This window comes from Peromyscus leucopus, chromosome 6 (genome assembly GCF_004664715.2).
Source record: "Peromyscus leucopus breed LL Stock chromosome 6, UCI_PerLeu_2.1, whole genome shotgun sequence".
NCBI lineage: Eukaryota > Metazoa > Chordata > Mammalia > Rodentia > Cricetidae > Peromyscus > Peromyscus leucopus.
This window is the reverse complement of record NC_051068.1, coordinates 117,167,760-117,183,484: the sequence shown is the minus strand read 5'-3', so window position 1 is coordinate 117,183,484 and position 15,725 is coordinate 117,167,760. Positions and strand designations below refer to the sequence as shown.

General features: G+C 45.6%; 1 protein-coding gene and 1 non-coding gene across 3 annotated transcripts in view; one reads left to right on the top strand and one right to left on the bottom strand.

Moving 5' to 3' along the window:
• Positions 1-6,449, bottom strand: part of Mcoln3 (mucolipin TRP cation channel 3) — a 30,405-nt gene extending 23,956 nt beyond the window's left edge. The window contains exons 1-2 of one of the 2 annotated variants that reach the window (XM_028876881.2): positions 6,062-6,449; positions 907-1,136 (exon numbers count right to left, since the gene is read on the bottom strand). In XM_028876881.2, coding sequence (XP_028732714.1) covers positions 907-1,136; positions 6,062-6,137 — 306 coding nt within the window. In that variant the 5' untranslated portion in view covers positions 6,138-6,449. The remainder of the gene's footprint in view (positions 1-906; positions 1,137-6,061) is intronic. The other variant, XM_037207176.1, reaches the window with a different exon arrangement.
• Positions 6,450-6,896: 447 nt separating this feature from the next.
• Positions 6,897-7,061, top strand: LOC114698290. The gene has a single exon (XR_003735336.1). It is a non-coding gene; the product is annotated as a U1 spliceosomal RNA (small nuclear RNA).
• The last annotated feature ends 8,664 nt before the right edge of the window (positions 7,062-15,725 follow it).

The window sequence follows — 15,725 nt, the reverse complement described above, 5'->3', positions numbered from 1 at the left end:
GTGTGTGCACACATGTGTGGAGGTCAAAAGATGATTGATAGGAGTCAGTTCTCACCTTCTACCACGTGGGTTCTGGGAATCAAATCCAGGTTGTCTGTTTGGCAGTGAGCACCTTTACCAGGGAAGCCATCTTGCCAACTCCCAAGGTCCATTTTTATAATAAACCACAACAGTTTAGACAACTATTACAAAACATGATTCCTCAAAAAAAATTAAAAGAAGCTATGGGAAATAGATTGAAATTTTCCCTTCTCACAAAAATGAAGGCACTTATTTTACAGGCTGATACAAGCTCCCATCTGCTGACTCCATATTCTTCCACTACACATCTCTCATGATCCGGGCCTGTAAGAATCCAAGAGATTGCCTACAGCAAAAATCCATGCAGTTTCTAGAGAAAGGAATTCCCAGAATATTAGGAATGAAAGAATAACCTCATGTTGGGAGTCAGCTAGCATCTGTGGAAGATTTAGATCCCTCTCAAGAAATGTCTTCATTAGGATCCAAATGTTAAAAATGTTTATTCCTGAAAACTATTATGGTAGTAAAATTATAATAATGAAAAATGAAAATAAGCTGGATGCCATGATGCATGCCTTGAATATCAGCCCTGGGAAGCAAGAGACAGGTGAATATCCATGAGTTCATGCCAGTCTGGTCTACATAGAGAGTTCCAGGCCAACTAGAGCTAAATAGTGAGAGCCTGTCTCAAAATAATTTTTAAAGGAAATGTAAGCACGCATGCTGTGTCCCTTCACAGCAATAAAACCCTAACTTAGACAGGTGTATTTTTTCTTATGTTTTTGATGTCTTTAGGCACGCAGGTAAAAGCTGTCTTGTGAACAAGGCCCTCCTTCTCTGGTGTGCAAAGAGGTTTGCACCTAACTTGTACTGGGAGATGCTCACCTGGACAGTCACCATTGCGATTTTCAGAATTTGTATGGCGAGTTTCCATGGCTTCCTACCCCGAGCCCAAAACTTCTCACAAGGATTCATAAAAAAGAATTTGAGTTTCCGCCTCATCTGGTCTTCTAAGAGAAGCTCTTCACTGGGGGACGAGCTCTGGTGAAAAGTGCAGTGACTTTCATCCTGGTGAGGGCTGCAGCTGCTTCCCGCCACCTCAGGGTTCGCCATCTCTAGGGAGGGAACCAAACATTTCCACTCAGTGGGGAAAGGCACAAGCCCACGTCAAAGGATCCCTGTCGGTCAGACAGAATAGAAACACAAAGTGGGAGTGGGGGGGGAGCGGGGACATGAGAAAAGAATGGGGGGGCTTCTCGCCAGCTGAGAATCAAATGTTCTAGAACAATTAACATTTGCTTAAGGCCTCCTCCCCTTACAACTGTAAACCCGCAGTTTTCTAGAACGCTCATTAGGAAACCCCCTTAACAGGAAAAGGACGTATTAAAAACCCCTTGCACGGCCCTAGTGGCTCTTGGGCTCTACTTCCACCCCCAGATATCTCTGGAGCCACCTGCCATCCTACTTACCAAAAAATGAGACAGGAAGTTTCCCAGCAACGCTTTGAGATGTGGCTTGAGAGCCACCACGATGGTACATGAGGCTAACACTAGGATGCTTATGACCCTCTCTTAAGAAGCCCACACTCATGCAGAAGGATGCCTTACTCTTCCTTCTGGACCACTTCTCTTTCTCTCTTCACCCTCATGCTTTAAAAGTATATTAAAATAGCATTAATAAACTCCCACTCTGCCTCTTAACTAGTCCTGAAATTCTTTTCCATATCAAAGCCGAGGATCTAGTTTTCCCCGAACGGAAGTACCTGAAAGATTAAGGGTGCCCAAGCCTGCTGCAGATGGCAGTGTGGAGCTGTGGTAGTGTGTCCAAGAAAGCTCGCATGGCTGCCCCAGGGTCCATAGAGCTGTCCTGTACTCCCACACCATCTCAGGTGAGCATGGATTATAACGGGATATCAGTCTCCAACTGGTTTCAACTACTTAAGTGAATTCTTGCCTAGTTGAAAGTTAACAGCTCCAAGGTCTGCTCCTATTAGCAAAAGATTTCATGTTTGCATGTAAGGCTGTGTATGGTATGTGTGTGCTTTCTGGCTCAGTGGGTACCAGATACAGTTTTTGCAAAGATCGGGGCCTGAGAGGCTGAATAAGAACTTCAGAGAGTAAATGGACCCTGAAATGATATACAGATTTTCACGTGGACATGGTCATTCATTTTCCTCTCTGGGGAGAAACAAAAACTTCCATACAATTATTAATCAATAAACAGGCTTTGTAAGAACCAAGAACTGGTTTAGATCTCGATCCTTCTATGACTTGTGTCAACTCACATTCCCTCAGCCCACATTGAGCCTTATTCCTGCAAAATGATAATATCTATCCTCGGAAGATTGTAGCAGCTATTAAATAAATGCAAATAGGGCCTTAACACGGAGTGTAAGCAGGCAGCCTCTCTTACACTCTATCCCAACTAGGCAGGGAGGCTCTCTAACATCAACGAGATTTCTAGGGACTGTGTGAGCCTCCAGAACTGAGCTCTGCTACAGAGGGGAAGACAGCCTTCAACTGCAGCCCCTTTCCCAAATGGCCCAATGCTTGAACTTGTTTCCTCTTACCCAGGATATTTGAAGCATGTGCTTCATACTTCATACTTCATACTGTTTCTTTTGTCTCTTTGAAAGGGTTGAAGAAACTTTTCAAACTGATGAAGAAGTCTCTCCAGAGACTGCAAGTTACCTGGGATTCCCCCTCAGTGATACTATGGAAACGCATTCAAATAAAATACCCTACACTCACCAAGAGAGTAGAGTTTTTCCGCACAGAACAGAAGCCCATCTGAGTTTAATGTTTTCATAATAACTTGCACTTAATGATGAAGGGAGAAGAATTTAGCCTACATTCATACATCTGATAAATGAGACCTACTGCTTTCCAAGTCTAGAATCACACGTTGGATATAGATTACAACATTCTCAGCAAACCCAGCATTCCTGAAGTGGAGATTTGGGCTATAAAAACCAGTCATGGGAGACATTCTAAACTCCTGATTAATGAAAAGTGATAAGTAAGGCCACTGCTGAGTGAAGAGAATAATGCATAAAACATATTAGTATGTAACAAATGCCGTCAGTTCCTTCCGAAGACAACCATAATGGCGTGCATTAAGGTGTGGTTTTGTCCCAGTGTTACAAGTCACCTCAGAGCATGAGTATATGTAACAATTCTTGGGTAAAGACGTAAAGGACAGGAAAAGGCATGGCAAACAAATAAAAAACCAGTGGGATGCTTTAGACAGCATTTGTTTCTGCCAAGCTGGGGATAGAGTCCCCAGTCTTGTTCATGTGAGACAAGCACTCCGATTGCTCAGTCACATACCCAGCCCTTCACTCTACTCCTTTGAAGAAAGAGGTAAGATGTTCTTGAGTGAAACTCCAAGAACTGGTGGCTTTTTTTTTCTCTCTCCCTTATGTCTGTGGGACTTTGAACTGGTTGGTTTTCATTAACTTGACACAATCCAGACATACCTTGGAAGAGGGAATCTTAATGGAGAAAACACCTCTGTAAGATTGGCCTGTAGGCATGTCCTTAGGGCCGTTTCTTAATATTAAGGTGGGAGGCTCAGTCCCCTTGGGGGAGGGGGTGGCCATCCCTGGGTAGATGGTCCTAGGTGGTATAAGAAAACAAGCTGATGTCCCCATTCCTCCTCTCTCATGTGGCAGCATGGGAGTTAGAGGGAGCCGGCCCTGAGGTCAGAGGGGCAAGAGAGCTACCCCTGCCCCCCACCAGCTGCAACACTCCGGAGGGCAGGCCCTGCACCCCACCTGGGCAGCACAATAGAGCCCATCCTGTTGGCAGAGGTGTGGGCGAGCCAGCCCTGTAGTTGTGAACATGGAGAGCCATCTCCATTACTCATCGGTCATGTGGCAGCATGGGTGGAAAGGTGGGGGGTAGAGGGGGGAGGGCTGCCCTGAGGTCATAAGAGCAGGAGAGCTGGCCCTGCCCCTCATCAACAGCAGCACTCAGGAGAGTGGCCCCTGTGCCATGCCTGGGCAGCCCAGTAGAGCTGGCCCTGAAGGTGTGGGTGTGGGAGATCCGACCCTGAGGATGTGAAATCAGGAGAACTGGCCCCCGCTCCTTGCTCATTGCTACCAGGGGTGAACTCACCAGAACAATGCAGGAGTCTGCCCTAGTGGTGAGGACAAGGGAGAGCTGGCAGGCTGACCAACCCTGCAACTACCCAGGCCCAGAACCAGGATTATGTGTTGGCCCACCCCAACATCCACCCCATCTGTGGTCTGCTGGTGCTGCAGACCCAAAGCTCCAGGATCTCCACAGCACAGGGCAACAGCAGAATAACCCAGAGGAGTTCCAGTGAGGGCCCAGCATCGACAGTGTAGCAGAGACCAGAGGCCTCGAACCAGACCTTTGTAATGGACACTTGCAAGTAAAATATGTGGACAAGAGGGTTTACTGAGTGACTCACTCTGTCACACTGCAGCTTCCAGGACGAGACTGATTTTTTTTTCCTTCTCTTTTATTTCTCTAAAATTTTATTTTATTTTATTTGGAGGGGGAGGGGGGTTGCAAGGGCAGAGGGTGGATTTGAAGGGTCAGAGAAATGAATGGGATGGAGATGCGTGATGTGAAAGACACAAAGAATTGATTAAAAAAATAAAAGGAGAAAAAGAAAGAAAGAAAGCTGAGCAAGCAGAGCTTCACCACGGCTTCTGCTCCAGTTCCCGCCTCGCCAAGTTCGCCCCGTGCCCGACTTCCCACAGTGATGAACTGTGATCGTGCCCGACTTCCCACAGTGATGAACTGTGATCCTACAAGAGAGTTCCTGACTTCCCACAGTGATGAACTGTGTACAAGAGAATTCTGAGCTGATATTAACCCTTTCCTCCCTGAGTGACTTTTGGTCATGGTGTTTTATCACAGCAGTAGAAACCCTAACTGGGACAGACTTAAAACAATTTCTGTTGGTTACTACATATGAATAACTACAGTAATGAACGTGTTGGTAGTAAAGTGTGTTTGTGGACTACTCATCTGAAGTCCCACCAAACCCCTTTCCATTGTGATACAGAGAAAATTAAACTTTAAACACACTAGCCATACACCATGTAACAGTAACCGGCAGGAACAAAGAGAAAACAGCCAACCACCATTAATTTATTCAAAACGCTGCTCAGGTTGTTCCAGAAACACAGCTTTCATTCTGGGCTGACTGCTAAACTTACAAAGCATGGGGATCCACGCTGGCCGACCAGGTATTGACCCCGCTCTTTTTCTGGTGTGAAGGCCTGCACAGGGGCCCCGCAGGAGTCTACCTGGGATGTCAGGGTGCTGGCCCTAGACTGACTCACACACTTAGACAGCAGCCAGAGGCTAGATTGGGTTGAGCTGCACGAATGTAGCGATTGAGAGGGAATGTGTGATTTGGAGAAAGCACCACAAACTGCCCCAACCTGCTTCTTCAGCATCGCTGCTTCTCACCAGACCCCTCCCTTCTTTCCGCCCTCCCTCTCTGGCTCTACAATTTGACAAGTCTATGACTTCAGGCAACTCTCTAGGTCCAAACCGAGCCCTAGTTTTCGCTCCTGCAAAATGAGAACAGTTCTACTCTCTCTGCCGCGCCTCCTTCCTCTTCTTCTATGCCATGGGACTACCCCTGTGGGGCTGGTTCCGAGCAAGAAAGCCAAAGCTGGCCTGCTGTCATCCGGACACCACACCCTGAGATCTCCGGCTTCTGCAACCTGCCCGAGTCCGACCAGCGCAGAGCCCGTGCTGTTGCCTCCATTTCTACCCCTGGCCACAGCCTTTACAAAGGGAGCCCAAGTTAAGAGCAGACACGAAGCCACTCCAAGAATGGTCTCTGAGACCCTGGAGGGAGTCCAGTTGGCCTCCCGGGGCACAGGCTCCCAGAGAGAACCCACTCTGGGCTGGGGTGGCATCCTGCACTGGATTCTCGCAGCTTGCTTCTCGGGAAACACAGCTATGAACAGCCAGGACTCTGCTGTCACCTCCAGACCTTGCCGAGGTGACGCAGAGAGGGTGTTTCCACCCCAGCCGCGAGCCCCACTGACCTGTGGTCCATGGCGGAGCCCCGGTTGTGCCAAACCGGTGCATCTCGCACTCCGCTCCCCTCTGTGTGCCCTCCATGGCTGGCGCAGGTGTCCTGGCCCCTACCCTCCCGCTTACGGTCACCTGCTGCTGGAGACATCGAACTCCCTCCCCGAGCGCCGAGCGCCAGCAAGCAAGGTTCACACGACACCTGATGCCCCGGGGCAGCGCTGGGCTAGGCTCACCTGCGGCCCAAGGCGCGCCGAGGGCGCACCCAAGGGAACAGCGGGGACCCACGGGGAGGAGTCAGGTCCTGCTAGCCGCCGAGGGATGCGACGCATCAGCGCAGGGTCACTCTGGGCTCCCAGCCCCACAGGCTCCAGCCATCCTCCCTCCTCTGGCCCCAGCCTCGTGACCCACCTCCCGCAAGACTCGAGTTCCCTGCCACGCCCTTTGTGGGACGGCCTTTCTCTGAGACAGGTGGGGAGGGGAGGCCGTCTGAAGGAGTGTGGCTGGGGCGCTGTCTTCTGTCTCCCACATCTCCAGCAGCCTGTTCCCTGCGCTCCCACCAAACATCCCCACCGGCTTTCTCTGTGAGCTGGAAAGGGACTGGTGAGGTGGATCACTAGGGGACCATTCCAACAGGTGGCATGGAGCTATCAAGGCGGGGTGGGATGCACACTGAGGCTCTCCTGCAGTCACGTTCACCTGGCTCCGGGGCCTTCCTTTGCATGTGAACTCATTTAACATTGGTTCTCCCGCTGATCAAGAACAGCAGAAACTTTGGCTAATTTTAATTACAATCACTTGAGATTTGTTTTAATTTATTGCTTCATTTTTATTATCTTGGGGGCATGAATCCTTACCTGGCAAGGGAGATATCATGATCACGAAGGCGCCTTTCCCAGCGCGAGGCTTCTCCATTGCACTCTGGATGTGTTGACCCCTGCAATTTCCCCCAGTGTGGGGAACTTATCTGCACAAATTGTGATAAGTGGGGGGCTGTGTGCATGCTTTTGCTTGAAAAAATAAATACTTTTTAAGTTGTAAAATAAGTAAATCTTCCTAACAAGGTATCCCACAAACTATGTCCAGAGCAGACAGACCATTTTGGAAACTCCTAGATCAGTTCCAACAGACAATTTATAAATGGAATTATCCTTTCTTGTGTCTTTTTGTGTGGGGAAGTGTTTTTAGTTTTGTTTTTCAATGGAGTGCAAAAAGTTTCTGCTGTTCATTAACCCGAATCCCAAGTGAGATAGCCAAGCTAGATGCTCAGAGGATATAACTGGCACACTCTATTCTCAAGTGCAATTTGGAAGTATAATTTAATCTGCAATGCCCACATGTCTCATACAGTTTAATGCTGACTTTCCTTTCTGTAGCTGAAGGTATCATTGTAGCAAGAATTTGGAATGTATAATTGTTCAGAAGCAACCTGAATTTTGGAGAGGTTTGCACAAATGAGTGATGACCCTCCCTCAGCCCTGGTGAAGCTGAGTTATGTCTAGTAGTGAATGAAAAAAGTTTGGCTTTAGAGTCAGTTCAAGGAAGCACAAGTTCCCTTTTATGTAACTCACTGACTTCTTTGTAAGAAGTCATTTACTCTCTCTTCCTCTCCATTCCCATTCATGTTTAATCTCTCTACTGAAAGGAATAGTGAATATTAATTAATATGAAGCATGTTTATGTGCTTACAGGTGTCCATTCTTGTCTTTGGGACAATCAAAGCTAATGGAAAAAAATCAACCATGTTCATGAATTGCAAAGACTCAATATTGTTAAAGATATCAGTTTCTACTCAGTTCATTTATAGGCTGGATCCAATCCTAACAGGAATTCCAACAAGCTGTGTTTTAGAACTTAACAAACTGACTCCAAAACTCACATGGCAATGCAAGGAGCCTAGAGAAAGAGTAACAGAACACTCTTGGTGAAGACAAAACTAGAGAATTTACCAAACCCAATACCAGGACTCCTAAAGCTGGCTGAGTGAGACAGTTGTGTGGTATACAAAAGGAATACATCTAAACACTGGAACAGGGTCTAGAAATAGATTCTTATGTATGCGTCTGACCTGTTGATTTTTAACAAAACTATCAAGATACTATGTGGGCGGAAACTAGCCTCAATCATCAGCATAGTGATGTTATTGGCTCAAGAGAACCCACTTATGGGACTGAAGAGATGGCCCAGAGAGAGAGAGAGAGTTAGTGACCCTTGCAGAGGGCCTGAGTTCAGTTCTCAGCACCCACATGGCCGCTCCCAACCAACTCCAGCTCCAGCACCAGAGAATCTGATGCCCTCTGCTGGCCCTACAGGTGCCTACACAATTGCAATTCACGTGAACTCGTGCGGGCAAACACACACACACACACACACACACACACACACACACCATGAATAAAAACAAATCTTTAAAAATAATCAGTATACACTGGCATGAAGTCAAAAGAATGACGGCTTTGGCACCAGAGTCAAATATCTGAATAGACATTTCTGGAAAACAGGGCAGAGGTAGGAAAGAAAAGCAGTTAAGCTTCAGTCAGTCAGTCTTGCTTTAACCTTTACCATGTTATAGGTATGTGTTCCTGTGTTCCTGAACCTGCTGGTGTATCATTCTCAAATAAAATAAACATGAGTACATTTATACATGCAAAACATATCATACTAATCCTTTGTATGGCTATTCCAAAAAGTAAGCTTTGGAAGTAATTTATATAAACCTCCAAATTGCCGTTTTAACTTAAGATTTTGTGTTAGTGTTGCTAGGAAGTGCAAACATACTGTTTGAATATAACCCAGTCAACTCCACTACATTTTCCAGGCATGCCTTGCACAAGAATAATTTGGTCAACAGCACATGACATATGAGATGGTGGTCCCACAAGATAAGAACAGAGCTGGAGCTTTCCCATAACCTAGTGTACAGCCATCATAGCATCTTAGCACAATTCATCTCTTGGGATGATGCGGATATAAACAAGTTAGCTCTGCTATCAGTCATAAAGCATCATCATACTGATGTGGATTGTACATGATACCTGGGGTGGTTTGAGTGAGAACATCCTCCAGAGGCTCATGCATTTGAACCCTTGGTCCCCATTTGGTGGCGCTGTTTTGAGATTTATGAGGTATGGCCTTGCCGGAGGAAGTTGCCAGTGAGGGCAGGCTTTGGGAGTTAAAACCTTGAGGCACTTCCAGTTTGCTCTTTCTGCTTGACGCTTACAGTTCATATGTGAGCTCTCAGCTCCCCACCCCCCCACCGTCCTACCTGCCGCCTCCACCCTGCTGCAATGGACTCGGATCTTCCGGAGTGAGGGTCAATACAAACTCTTCTCTAAGTCGCCTTGGTCATGGTATTTGATCACAGCAATAGAAGAACAGCTAACACAACATCCAAAAGTGAAAAATGACTAAGTTGCTGTCATTTACCGTATTTTTGTTGTGTATTCTATTTATGAAGAAAGGTTAACTGTAAAGCAGGCTTAGGAAGACTCCTTTTGGTGGGCTTTCCAAAGAGGGCATCAATATCGGAGGCAGTGGCAACTCAGTGCATAGTATCACCCTCAAAAGCCGTCTTGTAGGACGAGGTTTTCAAGTGAAGTCGAAGAAAATGATCATCTTGACCCTGTATAATCCTGGGTTCGTGTGTGTTTTTGTCTTCATTTTTAACTGAGAGTGAACAACAACAACAACAAATAGGAATATCTTGTACATTAAAGGTAGGGAGGAAATGTTTTGTACAGCTGCATAGAAGCTTGTCATTATTTTATTACTATTGAGATTTTGCCTTGTTTCCTTCTTTTAATTATTTTTATTATAAAACGACTGCAAAATAGTGATATTACATGTGATTAAAATAGTCTTTTGTATAATTTTTATTTATTTTCTGAGAATAGACATGCACAACATACTTAGATTATAACCATTCCTCCGTGATCTCCCTACCACCCTCAACTTCCTGTTCTCTTCTTCGTCATCTTTATAACTCACTGAGTCTAATTAGTGCTGTCTCTAACATGCATGGGTGTGGACCGTGCTCTGGAGCACAGGCAGCCGACCAGTGGGTATACACACAAAGAAGCATAGCCTCCCTCCACAGCCATCGCGTGCCGGGGATCTAGAATGGCCTAGAACAGGCTCTGGAAATGCCTGTGAGAGATCAAACAGAAGAGGCCCCCTAACTGTACGCAGCATCAGCCGTGGACCTGGGTCCTAAACAGGAGGACGTGAGCTGAGGCTCTGGCATTCGCCTCTCTCTGCTTCCTTCCCGACTGTGGGACCAACAGGGCAGCTGCCTCAGCCCCTTGCCTGCCCTCACGGACTGGGACACGCTCCAGCTGTGACCCAGATTAAACCCTTCACTCTCGAGCTGCTTTCGTGAGAGTATTTTTATCACAGAGAAAGGAAAATTAATTATTACAGATATACACGCTCATGGTTACATTACAAATAATTTAAAGATGTCATTTTCCAAATTAGACAGCTTCAGGTACAGCACGCCAAACGGTTCAGAAGTGGGAGGAGACATTGGCTAGCCTCCTCGGGGGTGGGAAAACTATCATGTGGTTGAACCTATGACTTGTGCCCTCACATGGTCAAACTATTTAACACAGATTCTATTTTAAACTCGAAACTGTCTACTTGGCTGACATAAGAATCGCTTCATTCTCTCCTCCGACTCCCTCTCCCTCTTCCCCCCTTCTCTCCCTAACAGAAAGTTCTTTGTGGGAACCAGGACTGGCTGAGGAGCCTACCTGAGATCTACAGGGAGGGCTCGCCCCACGTTTTTCTGGCTCACTCTGAGGGAAGCACTGTCCCCCCCCACACACACACTGACATTTGGAAAGTTTAGTTTGTCAACGACATTTGTCTAGACAATAACAAACTTAGGCTTAAATATAATTTTCTTACTTTAAATGCAGTATTATCGCTTTAAAAACATTCAAGTGCCCTAAAAGTTAAAAAAAAAAAAAATTTAGACATATCTGGTGTTCGCCAAAGCTCAGTGCCTGCTCACACCAAAGCCTCTCACCGGAAGTAGTGGCTCTCCACCCACAGCTGTCTCCGAGCAGAGAGCAAGAAGTCTCACTTTGTTTCCTCCCGGGCTCCTGCACTGGCCTCTCTGGAGACACCTGCTCTCTACACAGCACAGATCATGTGCAGGGACGGACAGGGCCTGAGTCATTCTAAGTCCCCATTGGACTCAACGGCTCTGCAGAGGAGAGGAGATGCCTCCTTCCCCTTACTGGCTTTAGTGGAATACACATTCCAATGCCTCACCAAAGCCTTTTTAGATTTACCTTTTTATAACCACCACAATCGGGCTGAGGAGCTGATTCTGTCCATAAAATGCTTACTGTACAAATGTAAGGGCCTGGGTTTGACCCCCAGAACCACCTAAAAAGGCCAGGCATGTGGTGTGTGCCTGTAATCCTGGTGTTGGGGAGACAAAGAGGGATGGATTCCTTGGGCTTTATGGGCAACCAGTCCAGCCTACTTGATGAGATTGGGGCCAGTATGAGAGCCTGTCTCAAAAAAGCAGATGATTGGCTAGTGAGGAACAAGGTCCAAAGTTGTCCTCTGCCTCTGCACACACACACACACACACACACACACACACACACACACACACACACACAGGAACATGCACACATGGGGGTTTATACATACACACAATGTATTAGAATTGGTTCCTTCCCTCGGAGGAAACTGAGTTTACTGTACAAAATCTGACAAGTTAGAGAGAAGATTGATTTTTAAGCTTTGCCCCCAGGTCAGGTGTCTCCCTCTGGTTCTCTCATTTCTGAAGCTGAGAATTCACTGGGGGATGTTCCCCTGTTCTCTCTGCCATAGGCTAAGACAGTTTCCCAGGAACCTAGAAGTGATCCCAAGAGGTCAGAGCTCAAATGTGCATACCCTTTCCTTCTCACCTGCCCTCTCTTCCAAGGACACTGATGCAAATAACTGTACAAAGATGCTCTTCACAGCCCTCTATTCTGAGCTCTTTAAAAAAAAAAAAATCAATCTCATCTCTAACTTGTCAGATTTTGAAATTTCTCTAGGCGTCCTTATTTTCTATTGTAACCTCTTGACTCACTACATCTTCACTTAACTAACAAAACTAAAATTAATTTTGAGCATCTTCGAGTCTGAGGCAAATTTAATCTGTGTCCCCTGAGAGTTCATAGGTGTTCATTAGTCATCCTGCCGCTCTCTTCTGGCCACGCCCACTGAAGAAAGGATTCTGTCAATCAGGAATCTGCAGCAGGAAGAAATCACGAATCACTTCCCTTTTCTTTTTTTACTTTCTTGGGATTGTGACTTTTGACTCATTCATTGAGGTGTGTCTAAAGACGACAGCAGGGCCCGTGTCTCAATCAAATCACGAGGTTATAATTTGTTCTTAAATGCAGCTATTGGATTGTGGGGAAATTTTTTAAAGGAAAATATATCGTTTGAAGGAATTTTTAAAAAGCCTTTGTTAATTTCTCTTGCATTTATTTTCTAGAATCAGCAATTATATATATTTGCATACACTATATGAATGTGTATATAATATAATATATTAGTGCATCAGGAGCTGTGCTGGATGATATCCACTTAAAAGACTGAGATATTACCCCAGCCTTAAAGTCAAGAAGGGAGGTGCCGTATAAAGTGGCCAGAGCTGCACATTGTTTTACTCAGATGGAAGAGTAGGAAAGAGTGACTAATTCTCCCCTGTGTTTGTGTGGCTTTGCAAAGGAGATGGCATCTGAGCTGAGCCCTGAAAGATGAAGAAGGATCTCATGCAGCGGTGAAGATGAAGAAAGGTACGCAGACTGAGGCATAAATAGAAGCAACACCACCGTGTCCACAGGAAAAGCCTTCCGTGGGTGCCAGCAGGAGCCACTGGGGACACATTCTCTCCTGAGACAGGATGTCAGAGCTGCCTAAAACCAAGTGATGAGCATGTCATGGCTGCCTGCTGTTTCTTCTTCATTCAATTCTATGTCTACTTTAGTCAACAAGGACTTTACACATTTTTAAATTGACATAAATATGAATACATTGTGGAGCAGAAAGTCAAACTCTCAAAAATTAATCTTTGTGTGAATGGGTCAAAAACCCAGTGCCCACGTGGAGTCTGGGCAGCTTCAAGTCTACAGCTGTCACCTCTCACCTCACTGTACGAGCACAGGATGTGCCCACTGGGGTCTTGACTTGGGTCCTCACACTTAGATGGCAAGTGCTCATTCCTTCAGCCTACAGCCTTTACCCCTGAGCCATCATGCCCCTGGGTTCCCAGAGGTGGATTAAAAATGCTGGACTAAAGCTGGGTGACACTGTGACGATGATGCTGGAAATGGGGTAAGAAGGTGTCTGGTACCTGCCAGCTGTCTTTCAGGTCACAGTCAGAGTTTTGTACACGTTTTTATATACACATGGACATGTGCAAAAAGTGATGTCAGTACAGACCAATGGAATCGAATTGAAGACCCTGACATTAATCCATGTACATATGAACACCTGGTTTTTGACAAAGGAGCCAAAACTATACAATGGAACAAAGAAAATATCTTCAACAAATGGTGCTGGCATAACTGGATGTCAATATGTAAAAGATTACAAATAGATCCATATCTGTCACCATGCACAAAGCTCAAGTCCAAGTGGATCAAAGACCTGAACATAAATCCAGTTACACTAAACTTAATAGAAAAGAAAGTAGGAAGCACTCTTGAACACATTGGCACCGGAGACCATTTCCTAAATAAAACACCAACAGCACAGACCCTGAGCACAACAATTAATAAATGGGACCTCTCAAAATTGAGAAGTTTTTGCAGGGTAAAAGACACAGTCAATAAGACAAAAAGACAGCCAACAGAATGGGAAAAGATCTTCACCAACCCCACATCTGACAGAGGATTGATCTCCACAGTATATAAAGAACTCAAGAAACTAGACATCAAAATACTGAACAGTCCAATTAAAAAATGGGCTAAAGAGCTAAACAGAGAATTCACAAAACAAGAACTACAAATGGCTGAAAGACATTTAAAGAAATGCTCAACATCCTTAATCATCAGAGAAATGCAAATCAAAACGACTCTGAGATACCACCTTACACCTGTCAGAATGGCTACGATCAAAAACACCAATGACAGCCAATGTTGGAGAGGATGTGGAGCAAAGGAAACCACTGTGGAATGTAAACTTGTACAACCACTGTAGAAATCAGTATGGTGGTTTCTCAGAAAAGTAGGAATCGAACTACCTCAAGACCCAGCCATCCCACTCTTGGGCATATACCCAAGGAATGCTTATTCATACCATAAAGATACATGCTCAGCTATGTTCATAGCAGCACTATTTGTAATAGCCAGAACCTGGAAACAACCTAGATGCCCATCAACAGAAAAATGGATGGAAAAAATGTGGTACATATACACAATGGAGTACTACTCAGCAGAGAAAAACAATGAAAGCATGAAATTTGCAGGCAAATGGATGGAACTAGAAAAAAATCATCCTGAGTGAGGTAACCCAAACCCAGACAGACAGTCATGGTATGTACTCACTCATAAGTGGATTCTAGATATAAAATAAAGAACAATCATACCACAGCCCATAGAACCAGAGAGGCTATATATATATAGTATGGAGGTCCCTAGGACGACTGTGGCTTATAATAAATTTCGGCTTTACTCAATTATTGAAAAAAAATAGCCAAATGAATGAAAACACATGAACTATGAACCAAAGGCTGAGGGGCCCCCAGCTGGATCAAGCCCTCTGAATAGGTGAGACAGTTGATTGGCTTGATCAGTTTGGGAGGCAACTAGGCAGTGGGACCAAGTCCTATGCTCATTGCATGAGTTGGCTGTTTGAAACCTGGAGCTTATGCAGGGACACTTGGCTCAGTCTGGGAGGAAGGGATTGGACCTCCTGGACTGAGTCTATCAGGTTGATTGCAGTCCTCGGGGGAGGATTTGCCCTGGAGGAGGTGGGAATGGGGGCTAGGCTGGGGGTAAGGGGAGGGTGTGGGATGGGGGAGAATAGGGGAACCCATGGCTGATATGTAGAACTGAATGGTATTGTAAAATAAAATAAAATAAAATAAAGAAGGAATATAATAATAAAAAGTAAAATATGCCACATTAAAAAAAAAAAAGTGATGTCAGGCTCGGATCCCTGATTCGGAACACTACATGGCAACTTAGAAAATAAACTAGAGGAAAGAAGAAGGGCTGTGTCGGGCACCACTGTTACTAGCTAGGTGACAGATGAGGCCATCTGAAATAAGGAAAAGGCAGAAGGCATCTTAGAGGAGATTATCTTCAGAGACATATTGGGGGGGCGGGTAAGACTTAGTTGTAGGTTGGCTGTGGGCAACAGAACAGGAATCAGGGATTCCTTGGATTTCTAGTTTTGCCAACTGAAGGACAGAGATGCGATTACCTAGGGGAGGAACCTGAAATACGTCTGAATGGTGGGGCTGAAGAGATGGCTCAGAGGCCTATCTCTGCCTTGCAAATATTAGGACCTGTGTTGGAATCCCCAGGATCCATGTAGAGCAGCTGGTCGTGCTGGTCCACATCTGTAACCTCAGTGTTCCTACCCATAGAAACAACCAAGGGTGGAAGGCAAGGACCAATACCTGAGGCTGTCTTCTGATGTCCATATATGCACGCTGGC